Genomic DNA, 20687 nt, shown 5'->3' on the forward strand with positions numbered 1-20687 from the left:
TTTTACGTATTTGGAAGTTGGGTAACATTTTACAGAGGAGGAAACTGCCACTCAAGGGCTTAAACAGCCCCAGGATCCACCCCAGGAGCTGTCATACCGGTTCTGGTCCTTGGATTCGCGTATCATGCCCAAGAAAGGCAGGAAGAGCGACGCAGGACTTCAGCATCCCGCCTCCCGACTTCAGAGCCGCGTCGGAGAACGGGCGGGGCGGACCAGGGGCCGGAAGTCGGAAGGTCAACTTCCGTAAGCTTGACCGGCGTTCAGTACAGCCAATCAGCTGCGGGAAGGCGAGGCTTTTCCAGAGACAGCATTCTGCTGAGGAGGGTGGGACGCCCGCGGGCCAGGGCTTGGAAAGTGGTGGAGGGCGGGGCTTCATGAGCGGCGGGCGCACTGACCACTGGGCCGTGGGATCTGCCTCTGGGGGGCGGGAGCTGGCGGGCGCGGTGACGTCGCACGGGTCGGCACTTCGAGGCAGCCGAAGCGGCGGCGCCCGAGGACGCGGCGGCGGCCAGCGCGGCTGAGGGGCCGGTCCGTGGTGCGGGGCCGAGGAGGGTGCGGAATGGGCTCGGTCTGAGGCTGGCGGATGGAGGGGCCCTCGGGGGAGTTGAGGGGTGACGTTTAGGGACCCCTGGGATGACCTGGCCGGAGGAGGTGGACCGGGGCCTGTGAGGGGCGTGGTGGCATCTGGGACGCTGGAGCAGGGGCGTTAGGGGTTGGGGAGACCTTGGAGGCTTCTATGACGGAAGCCATCGGGGTCTGCCTTGGGGCCTGTGAGAAGGCTGGGGGTGAAGGACGATGGAGGAGACTCTCAAATGTGGCCCTTTGCGGGGTCCCGTTTGGGGCTTGGAGACTCGGGGTGGGGGACTTTGAAACCTTGAAGGGTGGGCGTTTTCGAGGAGCGAGGAGAAAGAAGTTAGCTTTGCTAGGACAGTGGAAGTCAGGGGCAGGCAAGAGTGAGTAGGGACCTTGCAGGAGCTTGGAAGCCATTGTCCAGTTCCCGGGGAATTCAAGACTGAGGGGAGTAAGAGATGGGGTGAGCACTGCTGCGGGGCGTCTTAAGAGACCAGCCGAGATAGGGAGGGGGTGTAGGAGTAGCGCGGGTAAGGACAGGGAGGGGTTGAGGTTGCAGATGGGCAGGGAGATGGGAGTGTGTTGGGACTGGAACCAGTTAGGAAACTTGTCAGAGAATCAGGGAGCCCCAGGGTTTGGTGGTGTGAAGAGTGTGGGGGAACTTGCAGGAATGTGTGGGGCTCTGGACGAACATGTTGAGAGAAGCCTGGGAAGGAGAGGCAGGGAAAGACTGGGGCACTGTGGAGAACCAGAGGTATGTGCTTGGCGGGAGTTGTGGGAGTGAAGGTGGCACAGTGGGGCTAATACTGACCTATTGGGTGGTGTGATAGCTAAATGAGATGACACAGGAAAGTACCCCACCCACCAAGTGCAAGTGCTTTCTGTGAGGAGAGTGGAGTTTCACTGTGGGGTGATGTGAAACCTGTTTTTGGGGAGCGAGTCTGTTCACCTAGAAGTAATGGCTGGCATCTCCTTTCCTACTTCCCTGTCTCCTCCAGGGTCACAGCTAGAGGATTCCCCGGGCCACTGTGACAGTTTTCACTGGAGTGGAAGGTGCTGGAAGGCAGACCGGCCACCATGTCCACATTCAGGCAGGAAGATGTGGAAGACCACTATGAGATGGGGGAGGAGCTGGGCAGGTGAGCAGTGTGCCCTCTGATGGGGCTCTGGAGAAGGGGGGAGAGTCACTGTTGGGTTTTCTGGAAGTATTTCCTCTCCTGTCCTTCATCCTACTCTCCGAGAAGGCATGAGTCAGTATCATGTGCTGTGGAACGAGTTTGGGCCTTGGAGTCTGCCAGTCAGGGCCTAGAATTCTTGCTCTGACATTCTCTGTGCATTTTCTTTGGGGAAAAACATAACTGAGTATATATGGTACCTAATACAGTGCCTGGTATATGGTGTGAGAGCAGAAGATTTTGCAGGTTTTGTTGGTAAAGGTCTGTCCCTCTCTTTAATCCTTTCTTGTTGGGGGCAGTTGAGTCTCCCCAGCTCTAGTACATTTCCAGGGAAGGCCTCCTGTCGGAGCCCACACCCTTGCCAATTGTTAGCATTCTTATGGGAAAGAGCGGAGTTTTCCCGATCCAGCCTGGCAGCTGATTTCCTGCCTGGCTGGGCCTTGGAACTGTCCCCTGGGAGCTCCCCTGCCTAGGACTCGCCAGGCACCATCCTTTTTCCGCAGAGCCTCAAACCTTATTTGGTGAGTGTATTGCTGGCTGGCCTTCCCAGAGCCGCCTTGGCTGCCCCGTGATGTCAGCAGAAGGGAATGTAAATAACTGAGCCGTTCATCAGACCTTTGCTGAGAGTGTGTGGGGCTCTTTTGGGATTCTGAAGTCTCTCCTTTAGAAATTTCCCCTGTCGGAGTGATAGAGAATGCAGGCTGTCCCCCACCCCCAAGGAAATCTCATACTCCTGCTGAAAATGTATTAGGGTCTCCTGAGGGTAGTTTGGCAAAAGTCAGCAAAAATATGTGTATTCCCTGCAATCCACTGATCCCACTTCTGGGGTTAATTCTTTGGGATTAGTTCGTGCGTGGACCTAAGGATCTAGGGACAGGGAGAGTCACCCTAAGAATTTTATATGAGGGAACCCTCTTCAGTGGCTACCTCAGTACTGCCACCTCACGGATGGACTACTATGCAGCCATTAAAAAGAGCCAGGCACCTCGTGTGACGTGAGCCACGTAGGAAGTCTATTGAGATTTTCCAGTAGCTGTGTCAATTTTTGCAATTTTAATAATATATTCTATTTCACCTGATATGTCAAACTATTATCATTTTGCTTGTGATCATTATAAAAATTATTAATGAAATAGTTTATTGCTTTTTGTTGTTGTTATAGAAGGTCATTTATTGATATGAAAAGGTGTTTAGGACATACTTACGTGTGAACAAAGTAGATTGTAAAATAGCATAGCAGTTTTTGTGGAAAATATATATGTATGTATCGCGAAAAAAGACTTGCAGGGATAGCCACTAAAGGGGTAACAGTGCTTATTCCTGGGAAGGGGGTGTACAGGTGTTCATTTTATTCTGTGTTTACCTGCATTTCCTTTTTTTCTATAAATCACATAATTTGCTTTTGTAATAAGAAACTTAGTCTATTATTATTATTATTATTATTATTATTATTATTATTATTATTATTATTATTTTGGCAGGAGGAGGTAATTAGGTTTTATTATTTATTTTTAGAGGAGGTGCTGGGGGTTGAACCCAGGACGTCGTGCATGCTAAGCATGTGCCCTACCACTTGAGCTATATCCTCCCCCCCCAAATTAATCTATTTCAAATCTTCATTTTGATTAAAAGAAAACCATTTAAAAAAATGACTTTTTTCAGAAGCAGAAATGATTTCCAGGTTGCCACAGATGCAATGATTTTGTTCTCTGCAGAAGCTGACAGGAAACTTCACAGTCATAGCCCAAGTCAGATTCCAGGGGAGAAGGGTGCTTCCTGCAGCTTCAGGGTGCTCGTTTCATCTCCCCTGCCTTTTTTTTGACAGGGAGCCTTTGAAATCTGATGTGTCTTGCATGCTCACAGCACATCTCCATTCAAGTGTCTCAGTTGACAGCTTCCGTGCAGTCAGTGGCTGCTATCTTGGACAGTGTTGCCCTGTGTAATGATCTGGAATGTTCTTGGAAACACGTGGGATGAAGGATTAATGCCACAAAACACTGTGCATACTGTGCTGCAGTTTGTATAAAGTGTAGATGTTGTTTGGACATCGGAGTTCGGGGCTGTTTTTATATTACACTTTCATTCATCTGCGAAGGGCCCTACCAGGCAGGTACTGTTATTACCCCATTTTATGGATAAAGAAACAGGCTGAGAGCTGGGAAGCAGCTTGTCCAAGGCCTTATAGACCATCAGTGGCCTGACGGGATTCAGACCTAGAGACCATGCCCTGCTGGCTACAAAGCCCAGGCGTGCTGGAACCAGTGGTGGGCGTCCAGCTTCCTCCGCCCACTCCAGTAATGGCCCCAATGTCACATGTCCGAGCTTAGCCCTGCATGTTGGGAAGGGAGTGTGGCTTTCTGCCCAGACACCACCCACTTTCAGACGCTCACTTTGCACACTCTGACTTTGGCTACTGTGAGAAGTGTTGGGTCTCAGAGGCTGGATCCCGCTGGAATTCGGTTTCGAGCAGAGCTGAGTCTTTCCCAAACCTGGTTATTAACTGTCTAGGGGCATCGCCGTGGTGACCTGGGCCTGGAGTAAAGCAGGGCTGTGTTCTCTCCCCAGGAGTCACAGGGCTGAAGGAACTGGGAGTGAGTGTGGATGTTTAGGGAGGGTTCTTTCCTCCCAATTCAAGTCACCTTGACGGTCTTGGGAAATAAGTTAATCTGTGGTCGGTCAGTGTGGACATCTAGCCTGGCCCCCACGTGACGGAGTGCTGTGTGTGTCTGTATTGGTTAGTGCTGGCTGCGTGGCAGAGTGCCACAGACCGGGGGTTTGAACAGTGGAGATTGATTCTCCTGGTGCTGGAGACTGGGAGTCCAAGATCAAGGTGTCTGGAGGGCTGAGTCCTTCTCTCCTTGGAGATGGCTGCCTTCTCCCCACATCCTCACTGGGTCTTCTCTCTGTGTGTCTGTGTCCTAATCTCTTATAGGAACACCAGTCATACTGGATCAGGACCCACCCCGGTGACCTGTTTTAACTTAATTCTCTCTTTAAATACCCATCTCCAAATAGTCACATTCTGAGGTCCTGGGTTAGGATTTGGGGGGTGACACAGTTCAACACCTAACAGTGTCTTTGTCCCTGTCCCCATGAGCTCTGTCTTACTTGTCTTTGTTATTCCAACTTGGAATATTTGAGAGTTAGGCCACATGTCCAGTGCTTAGCACGGTGCTCCCAGCAAGTGGTGAACACTCAGCATTCTGGTCATTGCCATCAGGGTGTCATTGTGGGGTGGGAGCGGGGCCTGGAAGAATCTGCTTGGTTGATGTAGGCCAAGGGGAGAAGGAAGGACATTTTAGATTGGGGGACATTAGCTAAGATGTGCAGAGGGCAGGAGCTCAGTGTACCCAGGGGACCGCTGTGGTGGACTTGGGTAGGGGGTTGAGGCCTGGTCAGGAACATTTGACATTTTTCAACTGACCTATGCTCTGGCTTTTAGACTAGTGTTTGAGTTTCCTGTTGCTGCTATAACAAATTACCACAGTTAGTGGCTTAGAAGAGTATGCATTTATTATCATAAAGCTTTGGGAGTCTGGAGTCTAAAATGAATCTGCAGGGCTGGTCCCTCCAGAGGCTCCAGGGAGAAGCAGCTCCTGCCTCTCCCAGCTTCTAGAGGCGCCGCATCCCTGGCTCGCGGCCACCCCCCTCCATCCTCACCGCCAGCAATGCAGCGTCTCCTGTCTCTCTCTGACTGACCCTCCTGTCTCCCTCTTATAAGGACCCCTTGTGGTGACACTGGGTCCCTGGGGAATCCAGGGTCACCCCCATCCCAGGGGCCTTAACTTAATCTTGTCTGCAAATTCCCTCTGCCCCGTGATGTGACATGTCTACAGGTTCTGAGGATTTGAATGTGGAGCATTATTTAGCCTACCTCGGTGCAGCAGTTTGTTCTTCCCACCTGCCCACCTTGAACTTCACCTGCCCAGGTATTTGTGGAGCATGTCTGTGGTGGCCCGCCGTGGGTGCCTTGGTGCCGCAGTGCTCACGAGGGCAGCGACTTAGGTGCTTGCTGGCTGCAGGTAGCCCTGGGTGTCCCAGTGAGGTCCACTTGCTGGGATACATGGTCATGAGGGCCCTGCCGGCTTGACAGAGGTGACCCTCACTCATCTGTCTCATTCTGCCTGTGCTGTCCTCCCTGTGCCCCGCCAACCTCAGAGATCCCTCCTGTCCCCAAGGCCTGTCTGCCGTTTCTTCCTCCACTCACTCGCCCCCCATTCTCACCAGATGTCAGAAAGTCACCTGGTCTCCTTTCTGTGGACCCCTGATGGTGCTTTGTTGAAGTTTCTTGTCTGGAACGTGTGCCTTCTGTCTTCAAATTGGTCTCTCCACTTACGTGTGTGTACATATAACCTCTTGAGGCCAAGGTGCGTGCTGCACGGCCTGTGAGCCACCTCCAGCCCTAGTGTGGCCCGCTCGTGAATGTGGGATGGCTTTTTACTTTTTTAAAGGGTTGTAAAAACACACAAGAATTGTGACAGAGACCAGATGGCCAATAAAGCTTAAAATATTTACCCTCTGGCCTTTTTCAGTCAACTCCTGAGTGAAAAGCAAGTTAACAAAACTAAGTTCCTAGACAGCAAAAGAATTTGGACATTGGACAGCTCCCTGGAGTGCAGTAAATAGAATTTCTGTCTTTCTCTTAAAATAACCGCTGTCTTGAGATGTAATTCACACACCATACAGTTTACTTATTTAAAGTATACAGTTTAATAATCTTTACTATATTTCTCAGGATTTTGGAACTATCACCACTAAGTAATTCCAGATTGTTTTTAATCATCCAAAAAAAAAATCTCATCCCCGTTAGCAGTCACCTCCCCATCCTCTCCACCAGCTCCTGACAACCAGATATCCACTCTGCATGTCTGTGGATGTTTCACATAAATGAAATCACACACTGTGTGGCCTTTTGTGTCTGGCTTCTCTCACTGAGCATCATGTTCTAAAGAGTCATCCATGTTGTAGTGAGTGTCAATGCTTCACTTCTTTTCATGGCTGCATAATATTCGTTTGTGAGTAGACCACATTTTGTTTATCCATCATCCGTTGATGGACATTTGGGACATTTCCACCTGTTGGCTACTGTGAATAGTGCTGCTGTGAACATCTGTAGAAGAAGAACTTCTGTGGAGTGGAATTCCTGGGTCTGAGGGGAACTCACGTTTCACCAGCTGCCCCATTTTGCATCCCTGCCAGCCGCACACAAGGGTTCCACTTTCTCCACATCCTCGCTCTTCTCCCTTGTGAAAATGTGTGTACTTCTTTTACTATGCCCGTTGAATGGGAAGCTCTTTTGAATTCAATGGCTTTTCCTCTTTTATTTTTAGATTTTAAAAAACAGTGAAATACGCTGTGAGAAGTTGAATCATGTAGAATCATATCAAATAAAAAGTAAAAAAGCCCCTCTTCACTGTCCTCAGTCCCGCTGCTCAGAGATGTGTGTTGCTCATAGCTTGGTGTGTGTCCTTCAGGCCTTTCTGCTACATACACACACGTAAACGTCCCTGTAAGTGTCAGCACAGCATGTACTTTTTTTAAGCAGAGAGATCTCATTCCTCATGTTATTCTGCAGCCTTCTTCACGGTACAGGTCTTCACGGGTGTATTGCTTGTCAGCACAGAGTCACTCTCTTTTACGACTGCATAAAATTACCCTGGGCTTACCATGGTGGAGTCTGGTTCCCTTTTGTTAACCGTGGAGCCCTTTCCATTCTTTCACAGTTGGAGAAGCACCAGGCAGTCACTGTATCATGTGCCACTTTGCAGTCACGTGGGAGCACGTGCCGGGTGGGGTGGACTCTCAACGTGGTGGGGATGTGCATCCTCGTGGCGCCAGGAGCTGGGACGTGCTGTTGGAGAAGGCTGTGTTGTCCGAGTGGTGGCCCAGGTCCCATGAGCCCCGCGGCCCTCTCAGTGCCTGTTCCCTGCCCCGCTCTGTCCCTGCAGCGGCCAGTTTGCGATTGTGCGGAAATGCCGGCAGAAGGGCACCGGGAAGGAGTATGCAGCCAAGTTCATCAAGAAGCGCCGCCTGTCATCCAGCCGGCGGGGTGTGAGCCGGGAGGAGATCGAGCGGGAGGTGAACATCCTGCGGGAGATCCGGCACCCCAACATCATCACGCTGCACGACATCTTTGAGAACAAGACTGACGTGGTGCTCATCCTGGAGCTGGTCTCGGGCGGGGAGCTCTTCGACTTCCTGGCCGAGAAGGAGTCCCTGACGGAAGACGAGGCCACTCAGTTCCTCAAGCAGATCCTGGACGGCGTCCACTACCTGCACTCCAAGCGCATCGCCCACTTCGACCTCAAGGTGAGCCCGCTGGACCAGCCTGGCCACAGCAGGCGAGGGTGGGGGTCGAGAGGGTCCACCTCCCCTCGGCACAGGATGTCCCTGCGCAGGGTGTTGAGGAGACTGACTGGCTCAGGCCTGGACCTGTGCAGAGGGTCAGCGTGCCCACACCCACACGCTGGGATTGAGGGGAGCCCAGGGGCAGCTCAGTGCTGCTCCCAGAGACACCAGAGACGCTGGGCGGGCTGCAGCAGAGCGCCCCCGCAGCGCCCTGCCTTTCTGCCCCGCTCCCAGCCAGAGAACATCATGCTCTTGGACAAGAACGTGCCCAACCCGCGGATCAAGCTCATTGACTTCGGCATCGCCCACAAGATCGAAGCAGGGAACGAGTTCAAGAACATCTTCGGCACCCCAGAGTTTGTGGGTGAGGCCTGGCTTGGGCCTTGGGGGGCGCTGGGGGATTTCTGGCTGGCGTCGAGCAAGGTGGGTCCACCGGCCTCGAGTTTCCCTTCCCGCCCCTGGTGCCAGGCATGGGGACCTCAAGGCCTTGGGTTGGTGCTATCACCGTCCTGGCCTTCCTCGCTAAGAACCAGCCTTGCCTGAGGGCTGTGCTGCTCCTGTTGGCCATGTCCCCTGTGCCCCCTTAGACACACCCGCCACCTGACCCTTTCTCCTTGTCTCCGCAGCTCCCGAGATTGTCAACTACGAGCCCCTGGGTCTGGAGGCAGACATGTGGTGAGTAGGGGGCAGCGGGCCCAGGGCTGCCTTTGTCCTTTCTCCCTAGGGAATCCCCTGCCTGTCCCCAGGAGCTGCCAGGTCACAGCCACAGGCTGGGGTGTAGCCCATCCTTCTGGCCTTAGAGCTGTGGGGTCAGGGCCAGACAGACTGTTGCCTTAGAACAAAGGTTGGCCCCCTCGGGACTCTGGGGTTTGGGGAGCTGTGCCTACGGCAGAACTGATCCCTGTCTCTTCTGTGTGTTCTTCTCCAGGAGTATCGGCGTCATCACCTATATCCTGTGAGTACCTGCTTGGCGCGTCCTGCCCCCTCCTGGGGCCCTGCTGGGTCAGGAGGAGGGCTGGGAGGCTTCTGTGTGGGGGCAGTGAGCAGAACACAGGACCTCCAGCGCTCTGACCCGTCGCAGTGCTCAGTGACTCTGGATGGGTGGATGAATGAATTTGTGCAGGAGTGAGAGATGTGTTCTGGAGAATTCAAAAGGCAGGGCACCCTCGTGTGAAATAACCATGCAAGGTGCCTGCCAGGGCAGCATGTCCCCCTCAACTGCAGGCTGGCAGCTCAGGCATGTTGATTAAATTGCAGGCCACTGGGGACTAACTCAGCCGCCAGCGCCTTTCCCCCCCGGAGATCAGGGTGAGGATTGAAGTTCCATCCCTCTAACCCCTCTGCTGGCTTCGCGGCCACCAGCCCCTCCTCAGGCCGTCCCAGGGTCACCTCACTGGCATGCACTCAGGTGTGGCTGGAAGAGGCTTGTCGTGAATAACAAAAAATGCTTCTGTTCTCTGGAGCTGTTTCAGGAAACAGAACAAAGACCGAATATTACAACAAAAGATGCTCCCACCTTGGCTTTAGGAAGTTACAAGGGTGTTAGGATCTGTGTGCCCAAGGATGGGAATGGAAGACTAAATGTGTATTTTTCACCCTAAGTCACCGTGTCACATGCCCAGAACCCCACAGGGTGGTGGTGTGGCCTCAGTGCAGCATGTCAGGAAGACATGACATCTGAATAGTCACTCGTGACTGCACTCGGCCACGTGCTGCAGTAGTGCCGGCCAGGACTCCTCCGAAAGTTAGCCACTTTCCCTCTAACAAATAAATGCTTCAGCGAAGGTGCTTCGAGACTACGTGCCTGTGTAGATACTTTTGAGTTTCTGCGGCGAGTTTTGTCCTCTCATTTCGGTGCCTGTCAGTGGATGGTGGATTTTCACTGCCTTCTGGGTGGCAGCCAGGGCACTGTCGGGGGTGGGTGATGGCCCGGGGCCTGGCGTCGCTTTCCTCTGCGTGTGGCCCCTTCTTGGGCATGGCAGAATTGGGTGGTGGCCTGGGCAGCAGCCTGGTCATGGCCTCGCGCCACTGAGCCCCGTGTCTGCCTGCCAGCTTGAGCGGCGCATCCCCGTTCCTGGGCGAGACCAAGCAGGAGACCCTGACTAACATCTCGGCCGTGAACTACGACTTTGACGAGGAGTACTTCAGCAACACCAGCGAGCTGGCCAAGGACTTCATCCGCCGGCTGCTCGTCAAAGACCCCAAGTAGGAGCACCAGGCTGGGCAGGGGGGTCCGGGGCAGCCTGGCACGGAGGGCCCAGCGAGTCCCCCAGAATGGGCACTGTGGTCGTGGACAAGTAAAACGTGTGTCCGAACTGCTACCTATTGTAATGGAATTGGCGTGGCTTCTGCTCTGGCTGGAGGGAGCACACAGAGGGCTTAGGCTGGCCTCTTAGGACGCTGTGTCTTGGCTTTTAATTTGTTGCCAATGTTTGAGATAGGAGGTTTCGTGTAAGATTCCAGATTACTATTTTTTATTCCCTAGAAAAAAAATACTGGCAGCACGGAGCCCTCATTCACACAGAGGTGCCCCCGTTGGATACCGTCCTCCCCAGGCTCCTCCTCTGGGTGCTTGGGTTGTGAGACCCCAGTGTTGGGTCTCAGCACTGTTAACAAAATCCCTCAGAAAACACAGAGACCCTGGGGCCTGCACCCCCAGGCCCCTAGGTAGGCTCCTTGTGCTCAGCCAAGCAGGGTGGGAGCTCTTAATTGTGCCTGTACTTCCATGGTGGCTTCAGGGACTTGTTGCTGGGCTGGATGTTGACTTTAGGGAATTGGAAGTCCCCAGGGGCAGGTGCTTGAATCAGCCATATGTGGGGGCTGGGAGCCGGAGCTGCAGTGGGGAGAGCCTGGACCACCCCTTCCTGCTCTCTGCCCTGGGGGAGGACAGTGCAGGTGGCCCATGTGAGACTAACTAGGGTGGGGGGTTCTTCCAGGAGGAGGATGACCATCGCCCAGAGCCTGGAGCATTCCTGGATCAAGGTGAGGTGGTGGGGCTGTCCCCATGTAGGCATGGCAGGCGTGCCCAGTGCTCAGCACAGAGGAGTGGTCCTGGATGGTGCGGGGCATGCGGTGTTCACTGATGTGGTGTTGGAGCCGTTTCACTGAGACACCAGCCGGAACACACGGCCCATCTGCATGTACTGGGGCTCCCTGCCCAGAAACGTCCCAGAAAAGGGTCACCTGCAGGCCAGGGTCAGGGTTGGCTACCTTCTATAAAGGGTCAGAGAGTGATTATTTTTAGCTCTTCGGTCTCTGACACGACTGCCATCAGAATTAGAATTCAGGGCAGGAAAGCTCAAGGACCATGTGTACTTGAGTGGGCGTGGCTGTGTGCCAATAAAACTTCACTTACAAAAGTGAGCGGAGGGTTGCACATGGCCCTGGGTGGGCTGCCCGGGCTGGTGCCGGGTCCAGGCCACCCTTCCCTTCTGCTGCAGGCCATCCGGCGGCGGAACGTGCGGCGGGAGGACAGCAGCCGGAAGCCAGAGCGGCGGCGCCTGAAGACCGCCCGCCTCAAGGAGTACACCATCAAGTCACACTCGAGCATGCCCCCCAACAACACCTACATCAACTTCGAGCGCTTCTCCAAGGTGCTGGAGGAGGTGGCAGCGGCTGAGGAGGGCCTGCGTGGGCTCGAGCACAGCCGACGCCTGTTCCACGAGGACATCGAGGCGCTGACAGCCATCTACGAGGAGAAGGAGGCCTGGTACCGTGAGGAGAACGAGAGCATCGGCCAGGACCTGCGGCGGCTGCGGCAGGAACTGCACAAGACCGAGGCGCTCCAGCGGCAGGCTCAGGAGGAGGCCAAGGGCGCCCTGCTGGGGGCCCGCGGGCTCAAGCGCCGCTTCAGCCGCCTGGAGAGCCGCTACGAGGCGCTGGCCAAGCAGGTGGCCTCAGAAATGCGGTTTGTGCAGGATCTGGTGCGCGCCATGGAGCGGGAGAAGCTGCAGGGTGGGGAGTGCAGCCTCCGCTAGGGCCTCCTGGGGTATGCGGTGTCCCGCAGCTCTGGGTGGCGCCCCCATCACCCTGGTGTGGCCCTCCCTGGAGGGCCCGCAGGCTGGAGGCTGACTTGGGAAGAGCGCTGGTCTGGAATGCACTTCGCGGGGCCCAGGAATTCACGGCCGACGGGAGGACCTTGGCTCGGCTCTGCCCCGGGAGGACGTGCTGGTCTGGCCTCTGCAGAGCCTGCGTCCCCCCCCCAGCTCAGCCCCTCTGTCCTGCAACTCAACTCTGGGGGCTTCTGGGCCAGTGTCCCCTCAGGAACTCTGAATTCTGTGAGGAGTTGACATCTCCAGTATGGAACTGGCCACAGTGGACACAGATGCCTCACACCTGGGGGTGTCAGCGTGGCAGCCTTTGTGCCCAGGGCTTGGGCCAGCAGCTTCAGGCCCTCCATGTGACCCAAGTGCATGGAGCCTTGGGGAGGGCCTCTGAGTGCCCGGGCTCGCCCCAGGGCTCAGAATTGATGGGCTCCTGCTGGACACCCCAGCTCCTCTTCTGCAGACAGGAGGCTGCTCCTCCCGGGTCAGTGGTGGAGGTGGCCTCTGAGCCCGGCCCTTCAGATCCCTAGCCCCTCACATTGTCCCCAGCCTGGGGCAGGGCACCAGGGCCAGAGCTGAGATGACCCAGCCCTCAAGGAGCTGTTGGTCTGGGGTAGTACTGGGGAGACCGTGTGGCAGGCACAGTGCCAGAATGCAGTAGAGAAAACAGCTAGCTGCAAAGGGGGTCTCCACTCCCCCCCGTGAGGCGGGCCCACTGGGGGCCAGGCGGGGAAGAGCTGCGGCTGCCCGCGGCCCTCCCCAGTGGGGCAGGCTGTGGAGCCATCCTCTCCTCTCCAGCTCCCCGACAGCACAGAGCCCCTGACTCACCAGAGCCATCAGTGAGGGTCCCACCCTTGCCTCTTCCCCTGCCCCATCTCACTGTCTTCTCCAGTGCTGCCTTCGGAACCATTAGGGCTTCAGGCCAGCAGCTCTCGTGTGGGCCCCGTGGAGTAATTGCTAGAGGCCCATGTTCCCAGTGTCCCCTCCCTAGAGAGCCCCAGGGACCCTTACAACCACCTCCCTGCCCATGCTCCATGCTGTCCCGTGCATGGAGCAGCCCGTTCCACTGCCTCCCCAGTGTTTGCAGGAACACGCCTGTGGGAGGACCCTGGGAGAGCGTGCCCTGGACCAGAGGGTTAAGGGGGTTGAGCGAGCAGTTCCGCAGTGTGCCACTAGGTGCTGCCCTTGAGCGGCATTTGCACCCCAGAGGAAGTGCCAGGCTTCAATGAAACGTGGGTCCCTGGCCTGTGGCTGCCCTGAACTTGGAATTCTCTGTTGCTGGTTGTGTTAATCAAGGGATCCTGTGCAGCATCCCCTTAGCCCAAGAGGAGTCCTCGGGATGGAGGTCAACTCCAGCCGAGTGCAAGGAGGAGCTGGGCAGGTGGGCGGGTACTCCAGCTGTGGCCCTGGTTGGGGCTCAGGTCACAGGACCCTGCAGGACCGAGGAGGGTGTTGGAACCTAGCTGTGGGGCTGGCAAAGCCTTTGGTGGGGTGGGCCCGCTGTATCCCCCTCAGGACCTCCATTGTATGACATGCATGTCTCTAAGCATGTGCCTGCTTAGAAAAGGGAAATAAAGCCTGGCTTCCCGGCGTCCAGCTGTTCTCTGCTCAGGCCGGGGCAGGGACAGCCAGCCTTGGTGGTCACCTGGTGTCACAGCCTCTCTGGCCTCTTGTGTCTCCTTCCCTCTGTCACTGCCTGCACCTGCGCTCCTTGGGCAGAATTGGGCAGACCTGGGGGGCCCTGGAGGCTGCCCTGATCTTGGGGTTCAGCTGGACCCTGGTTCTTTCCATTGCGATGACTTGGAGGCTTCTGAGCAGCCAGAGTGGGCCGAGAAGGGTTTCCTGCCCTTTGTGCCCCTTCGGACACTGCCAGGTCACACGTGGGCTCCCCTGCCCTGCTTTGGGCTCACCTGGAGGAGGCGCCGTTGCTGCTTCTGCTGCCACTCTGTGGCCTCTGGGTGTGGAGTGGGCTCCGAGGACGGCTTCTCTGGTCCTCTGCTGCTTTCTGAGTGGCCCAGTCAGTCTTGTTATCTCGTTCCATGCATTGAGGGGCACATCACTCGTTTTTTTTTTTTTTAATTAGTTTTAAACTGAGATACAACCCATAAAATTCATCCTTTTATAGCTCTTTTTGGTCAACAACTTCCATTTAAAATCTCAGTAAATTTCAGCTTTTGTCAAATGGTCAGATTTCCCCAGTCAGTCTATGATTGTCCTTTATAGCTGGCACCTGGCTGTTAGGGCTTCAAGACAGGGCTCTGAGCAGCACATCCCCAGATGGTACGTTGCAAAGTGCGGTCAGTCTGTGGCAGGAAAGGGGCGCGCAGTGTGGGTGCTTGTGTAAGATCAGTGGGCATCATCTTGGGTGCCACCTGCCTCCTGTGGAAAAGGAGGCGCTTCTCTGCAGTGCTGGAGGGTCTCTAGACACCAAGGGTGGTTAGCCAGAGGCTCCCTGGAGATCCCAGAGGCCCAGTAAACAGCATTAATCCAGCCAACTTTACCCAGTCATCTCCCACTGTGGGCGCCACGTCAGATGCTGGAGATGTGAGTGGGAAGTGGAGACAATGTCTGTCTTGATGAGGGTAGAGACGGGGGCCCTCACCCGTCCAGTCTTTCTGATGAAGACTGGGTAGAACTCAAAATTCCCTTTGGACTCACACCTGCCCATTCAGTATCCAAAGCGCCTCCATACTGAGGGCAAATTCCCCAGTGCCTTCAGCGGTGGCATGAGTAGGCACCCTCGCTTTGGAGACAACCTCTGCCCCGCGCCCCTTGACCTGGGTTATCTTGGCTGGCTCAGCTCAGCGCAGCCTCAGCTTCCTCAGCCTGTCAGTTCAGGGCACAGGGAACCACGCTGTGGTCATAAAGTACCTCACCAGTGTATCTGGCCCACCTAAGCACTTGGCACTGTCCCACTGCAGAGCCTGTGGGGCTAACACTTAATTTATTCTGCCTGTGGCAGGCAGACCCTAGGATGGCCTCCAAGGAGCCCTGACTCCTACTCCCCACTCCCGTGAGAGCAGGCCGGGCTAGTGGCAGATTCTAACCGACAGTGCTGCGAAGGAGGTGGAGGTCATGTCCATGGTGGGGCTGCACAGGCTGACTTCCATCGTGCTAGCTGGCTCTCCCTTGCTGGCTTTGATGCAACGAGCTGTCATGCCCACATGGCAAGGAACAGCCAGCCAGGAATGAAGCCTGCCAACCACATGAGGGATCCTAGTGGTGGATCCTTCCCCAGTTGAGCCTTTGGATAAAATCCAGCCTGGCCTGACACCTGGATTGCAGCCTCCCAGGGAACCCTGAGCAGAAAACCAAGGTAAGCCCTGCGAGATTCCTGACCCACAGCTGTGAGATGACAGTGTATTGCTTTAAGGCACCAAGTTTGTGGTGCTTTATTACGCAGCAGTAGCTGACTCACACTGATGAAGGTGCACTGCGCCTGCTCCCAGGTTTACTGAGCAATCCGACTCTCAAGTCGCCCCTTTAGGCACCCCATCCCTCAGCCCTTTTCTTTCAGGGGTATGATTGGGGGTGCATGTTAGCACCTTCTCAGGTCTGCAGAGTGAGGGCTCCCTGCATCTGGTTTTGCCTTGTGCAAAATAAGGATGTTTTCTTGTCTGCTGCTGAAGATGTGTTGGAATGAACTGTGGGAGCCTTGACCCTGTCCCTCCAGCTGGTGGGAGGCTGGTGGGAGTCAGGCCGTACCTGGCCCAAGACTGGCTCGGGGTTTGGCTGCAGTGTATGTGAAACTCTGCAAGGAAAGGGTTGAAAGCCTGTATTTCTCTCAGTGAAGCTCGCGCAGGAGAAGGCAGGTGAGGGAGGCTGGGGTTCCAGGGCCAGCTCTGCGCCGAACTTGCAGATTCCCCCTCCTTGCTGGCTGCATGGAGGTAGTGATTCCTTCCTTCGCCGGAGATGCTACGAGGAGTAAGTGGGAACTTGCAGAGCACTGTGTAAACATAACGGTGCAGCTTACATCCCAGGGTTGACCTGAGACCAGCAAAGCTGGTGTTTCGAGGCAGGTCAAGTTCTCTAAATGGACACTGTGACACCAGCTTCAGAGTGAGACAAGGGTGGGCACAGGGGTCACGAGCGATGCCTCTAGAGCCACACGGCCCCACACCCCCGCCACAGGGAAGGGAGAGGGTCTGGGAGGGCTCAGATTTGGGGCAGCTGACAGAGTCCAAGCTTTATTTGATTGAAGTCACGAGGGTCAGAAAAGGTCACCATCATCATCCTTTAGGTTCCGGCTGATCTTGTGGTTGAGCACTCAAAGGGAGGTGCTTCAGGCTAATCTGTACCATGACTGCCAGAGCTGGGAGCCCTTACAGCTGATCTATTATCTTTGCTATTGTCACTTCTCTTGCCTGGTAAGTCATTCCTCCCTGCATTCTTTTGTTCCCTTAATTACTGAGGCCTGTTCAAGGACAAACATTGTGGCCAGGCTTAGATTCCAAACTGGCTTAGGTCAAAAATGGCTTCCCTGATGTCAAGAAAGCCATGCCTGGTTCTGTTTCTCCAGGACCCATGCCTTGTGTGCTTTCACTGGCTCCCTTGGGCGGGGATACGGCACTGGTGTGATCGGCTCTGGGCTGAGCCGTCTCACTGCCCCCGGTGGAATCTGGCCCGTTGGTTCCACCTTTAGGAGGAACCTGGCAACAGGCCCTGCAGGAAAGCTCCCCAGTGGGCAGAAAGCCTCCTGGCTTTGCCAGTGACCAGCAGAGAAGAGTCAGAAGGGGCAGGACCCGGGGTGAGGCAGGGGAGGAGTGGGGGGTCTCATGGCCCACTCAGGGGAGACAGTTTCAAGGATACCCCATGTCAGGGATTGGCACAAGGGCAGCCAGTGACATTCCCGGCTCATTGCCTTGCATGACTTCCTGCTCTTCTGTTGGGTGGGGAGCTGAGGCAGCGTAGGGCGGCAGCAAGATGCCCTGGAGAAGCAGGGCCTCATTGGTGGGGGCCTCAGTGGGGGTCACTGAGCGGCCCTCCCGGATTTGGCAGATGGAAGATGGAGCCAGAATATAGGCCTTGTACCACATTGTGCATTCGTCACACACCATCTGCAAAATGAGTCAGATGGTCCTGGGTTTGACGCAGCCTGATTGGTTCTTGGTAGACAAGGTACAGCTTTGTCCTCCTTAGGGACAGTGGTTCCTGGGGTGGCAGCAAGGGTTGGAGGACAGGCTGTGTCGGGATCCGGCACACACCGGGCACCCCTCACTAGGCATGAGTCTTGTTAGATTTGGGGGCTTAGGCACCGGAGTCACCCGGCCACGCTGGGTCCTGCACCTGCCTCTCGTAGGTCAGAGGGCCGCCCTCGGGCCACAGCTGCTGTGCTCCTGACCATACTTGGGCAAGAGGCAGCGGCCGCTATTAATAACCGGTGAGGCCCACCAGGCGCAGGGTGGCGGGTGGCTCCTATAAAGCCAGCCCCACCAGCCCCAAGAGGCTCCTTCAGCCCCCGAGACCTTTAGCCCCCCTGTTGTACAGAGAGAAAAAGAAAAGTAAGTACCGAAACCATCCCCTGGTCCCTCCGCCCGGCCCCACTCGGTGGCCTGAAAGTGAGACACAGAACAGTGGTGAAAGACATGCCCCCTTGCAAAGGACGCGTGGAACACAGCCGCGGGGGCCCTTAACTGGCCCAGGAGGGAAGAGGGCTGGCGGGGGGGAGAAGGAGGGGGCTGGGCCTTTTCTTCCTCAATTTTCTTTGTCCTAGAGGGGACAGATCTGGGGACCATGCCCCGGCCAGGCGACCCCAGGATGCATGTGTGTCTTGCAGTGACGTGGCCGTGGTGCTGGCTCCCCTCAGGGAGTTCACGGCTTCCTCTCTACCCCACCCCTGTCCCCAGACCCCACCCTGTGTCCCCCATGCTACCCCCGGGGTTCTTTATTTTTGAAGGTCCCTATATGGAAGGACTTACGGACCAGTCCAGAAATGAACCCTGTTTGCATGATTGTACCCCAAGACGCCTCCACTCTGGGAGCTTTCCGACCCCACCTGCCACCCCCTCCCTCCCTGACTGGTTGAATGCCAGAGAAGCTTAAAGGGAACCGGGAGGCCCGGGGCTCCCTTCACAGTGTGCTGAGTAGATTTGGGGGGCTCCTGGGTGGCAGCCGAGGGCATGTGGCTGGTCCTGTCTGTCTCAGTCCTGCTCCTCCCCCAGGCACTGGCTGGCCCCCGCAAGTCTGCCCCAAGAATGTCCCCTCAGGGACTTGGCAGGCAGGGCGCCTGAGATGGGGGTGGCGCTCAGAGGTGACAGCTTCGGGCTCTGGGTGAGGGTGAGGGCACCGGCAGAGTAACTGCTGATTAAGAGGGCTGGCTGAGTGCTACTTGATGTGAGTGGCAAGTGCTTGGGGTGGGGGGGTCCTGAAATAGAGTGAGAAAAGGGGGCAGGGAGATGGGGCTGCAGCCTCACCCCCGCCTCCCAGGGCCTCTGCCTCCATCTGTCTCCTTCCATGGCTGTTAGGACATTTGGGGAAGGGCCTCAGGGCTCAGCTCCGGTAGTATGAGCGTCCAGGGGCTGGGGGCTCCTATGGGGATGCTTTGCATGGAAGGTTGCCTGTCTGTGTGTCAGCAGTGGGCTGGGGTGTGCAGGTTCTCCCCAGCAGGGCAGAGGCTTCAGATTGGCCTCCTTATTGGGGTGACCTCAGAGGAGCCAGGTTGCAGCGAGAGGCCCACGGGATCTTGCCCAGCCCCCTTAGCCCCCATTGACCCTCCTCAGGCAGCCCTCCACACGTCCTCCCTGGGAGGCGGGGGCCACTCCTCCTCCCCCACAGCCTGGGCTCCCTGCACCCAGGGCCCTACAGGGATCAAGGAAGGGGGCAGCAGGAAGGCCTGGCCGAGTTCCTCGTGGTGGGGGATGACTTGGCCCAGGCGGGTGTCAGCCACGGGACGACTGGCACGTGGGCGTATGTGTCACATGTGTGTGTGTGTCAGGATCTGTCCCGTTCTGGGCTCTCAGCCTTCTCCACACAGCGAGTCCCACTCAGGGCACCTCCAGGGGACCAGGGTTTGAGCCAATTCTCTGCCCTTAGTCCAGGGTGTCTCCCCCTTGGCACTGTTGACATTTGGGCTGGATTGTTCTCAGTTGTGGGACCGTCTTGGGCACTGTGGGGGGTTGAGCAGCATCCGTGACCTCCACCCCCTTAGTACCAGGAGCACCCCAGTCTGACAATTTCAGACATTCCCAGACGTGGCTCCGTGTCCCGGAGGGCAGGGAGCAGAATCACCCCCAGTTGAGAAGCACTGACTTGAGGCGGTTCTCGGCCTTGAACAAGTGTTTCGGGAAGGCGGGGTGCTTGTTGCTGGGCGCCCCAGCGCGGTCTTGGGGGATGGGTGGGCAGGTGTTCTGAGTGTTTGCAGTGATGAGCTTTATTCTAATGTGTGTCAGGAAACTCACGTTTTCCCTTCCACAGCAAGGCCGTAAAGTGTCCTCTTGAATGAATTTAGTTAAAATCCATCAAATAAGCGAGACTCATAAAAGCAACCAACAACGACAACAACTAAGTACTGTGGTGACCGTGGGGGCGTCCGCAGCCCCGTGGTGAGGGCGGGAGGAGAGTGAGTGGCCTCAGAGGCAGCGGGGGCGCCGGGAGTTGGGAGGCTTCTCTGGGGGAGGGGGAGCCTGGCAGTGCCTGGTCCTGCCACTGGCCAGGCACAGGACAGGGGCGCAGCCGGGCCCCAGGTCCTCATCATGGTGGGTGGCTACGCCGGCCACAAAAAAAATCAGCAGTGCACATCCCCAGCACAGGGAGGGAGCGAGGCGCGGAAGTGGCACTTGTTGCATGCCCGGGGACCTCTCGCAAGGAAGGGGCTGAGGCCGCTGGGTTCCGGAGCTGCCCACTTACGCCCTGGACTGTCCTGTCTTAGGGTGTCCTGTCCTGGGGCCAGAGGAGACCACCTGGCACTGACTGAGGGGTACCCCTGGGGGTGCTTGGTGGACACAGAAGGGGCGCATCAGATGCGTCTTGGGGTTCTGCCTGGGGAGGGCAGGGGCTGCAGGAGAGGCACAGGTTAGTCTAACTGGCGTCATCACTGCCCAGAGCCGCCCCGGCACAGGCAACAGCAGGGTTGGATTTGCTGGGCCCATCAAGTGCTTATGGGAGGAACGAGAGAATCTTCCTGGGACGTGGATGGAAAGACGGAAGATCCGATGGGGTGAGGGTGAGGCATCCTACCCTGGCTGGAGAAGGCCCTGGATCGGCATTTGAGATTTGACTTAAAGTCTTAGCTCTGCTCAGTGATGTTGGCCATGTCCTTTTCGTCTCTGAATCCTAGAGAGGTGGGTCATAGAGTAATCTGACTTCTCAAGGTGGTTGGCCCCTGGCCAGGGCGGCCAGCTTCCTGTTTCCCTGGGCCTGGGCTTTCCCGGGGGGGAGCTTTCAGTGCTGAAACCGGGAAAGTTCTGGGCAAACTGGGACCAAGAGGTCCCCCTATTGCTACTGTTCTCGTAAAGACTGAGGAGTCTGGTGGCCAGGCAGGGCTCTGGCTGCCCCGGAGTCACCTCTCCCATGTCCCTGTCCCATCCTGGACTAAATCAGGCCTGGTGACGGG

General features: G+C 56.3%; 1 protein-coding gene and 1 long non-coding RNA gene across 7 annotated transcripts in view; both read left to right on the top strand.

The window, feature by feature from the left end:
• The first annotated feature begins 418 nt into the window (after positions 1-418).
• DAPK3 (death associated protein kinase 3) lies at positions 419-13795 on the top strand. 4 transcript variants are annotated; one of them, XM_032465931.1, is made up of 9 exons: positions 419-528; positions 1569-1709; positions 7694-8054; positions 8328-8457; positions 8720-8768; positions 9022-9048; positions 10146-10298; positions 11030-11075; positions 11534-13795. In XM_032465931.1, the coding sequence occupies exons 2-9, from the start codon at positions 1648-1650 to the stop codon at positions 12068-12070; spliced, it is 1365 nt and encodes a 454-aa protein (XP_032321822.1). In that variant the 5' UTR covers positions 419-528; positions 1569-1647; the 3' UTR covers positions 12071-13795. The 4 variants fall into 4 exon arrangements, with proteins under 4 accessions (XP_032321822.1, XP_032321821.1, XP_032321823.1 ...); XM_032465930.1 differs by having other exon boundaries at positions 427-552; XM_032465932.1 differs by having other exon boundaries at positions 511-535.
• Positions 13796-17511: 3716 nt separating this feature from the next.
• Positions 17512-20687, top strand: part of LOC116659059 — a 39364-nt gene continuing 36188 nt past the window's right edge. For all 3 annotated transcript variants that reach the window (XR_004314352.1, XR_004314351.1, XR_004314350.1), the window contains exon 1: positions 17512-17637. This is a non-coding gene — a long non-coding RNA (uncharacterized LOC116659059). The remainder of the gene's footprint in view (positions 17638-20687) is intronic.

Source organism: Camelus ferus, chromosome 22, assembly GCF_009834535.1.
Source record: "Camelus ferus isolate YT-003-E chromosome 22, BCGSAC_Cfer_1.0, whole genome shotgun sequence".
Lineage (NCBI taxonomy): Eukaryota > Metazoa > Chordata > Mammalia > Artiodactyla > Camelidae > Camelus > Camelus ferus.

Excerpts from the sequence above, each read along its gene's own strand:
- DAPK3 (XM_032465931.1), top strand. The coding sequence starts at position 1,648 with ATGTCCACATTCAGGCAGGAAGATGTGGAAGACCACTATGAGATGGGG. Across the intron at positions 8,769-9,021 it reads GGTCTGGAGGCAGACATGTG|GAGTATCGGCGTCATCACCT; the intron begins GTGAGTAGGGGG and ends GTTCTTCTCCAG. Across the intron at positions 10,299-11,029 it reads CTGCTCGTCAAAGACCCCAA|GAGGAGGATGACCATCGCCC; the intron begins GTAGGAGCACCA and ends GGGTTCTTCCAG.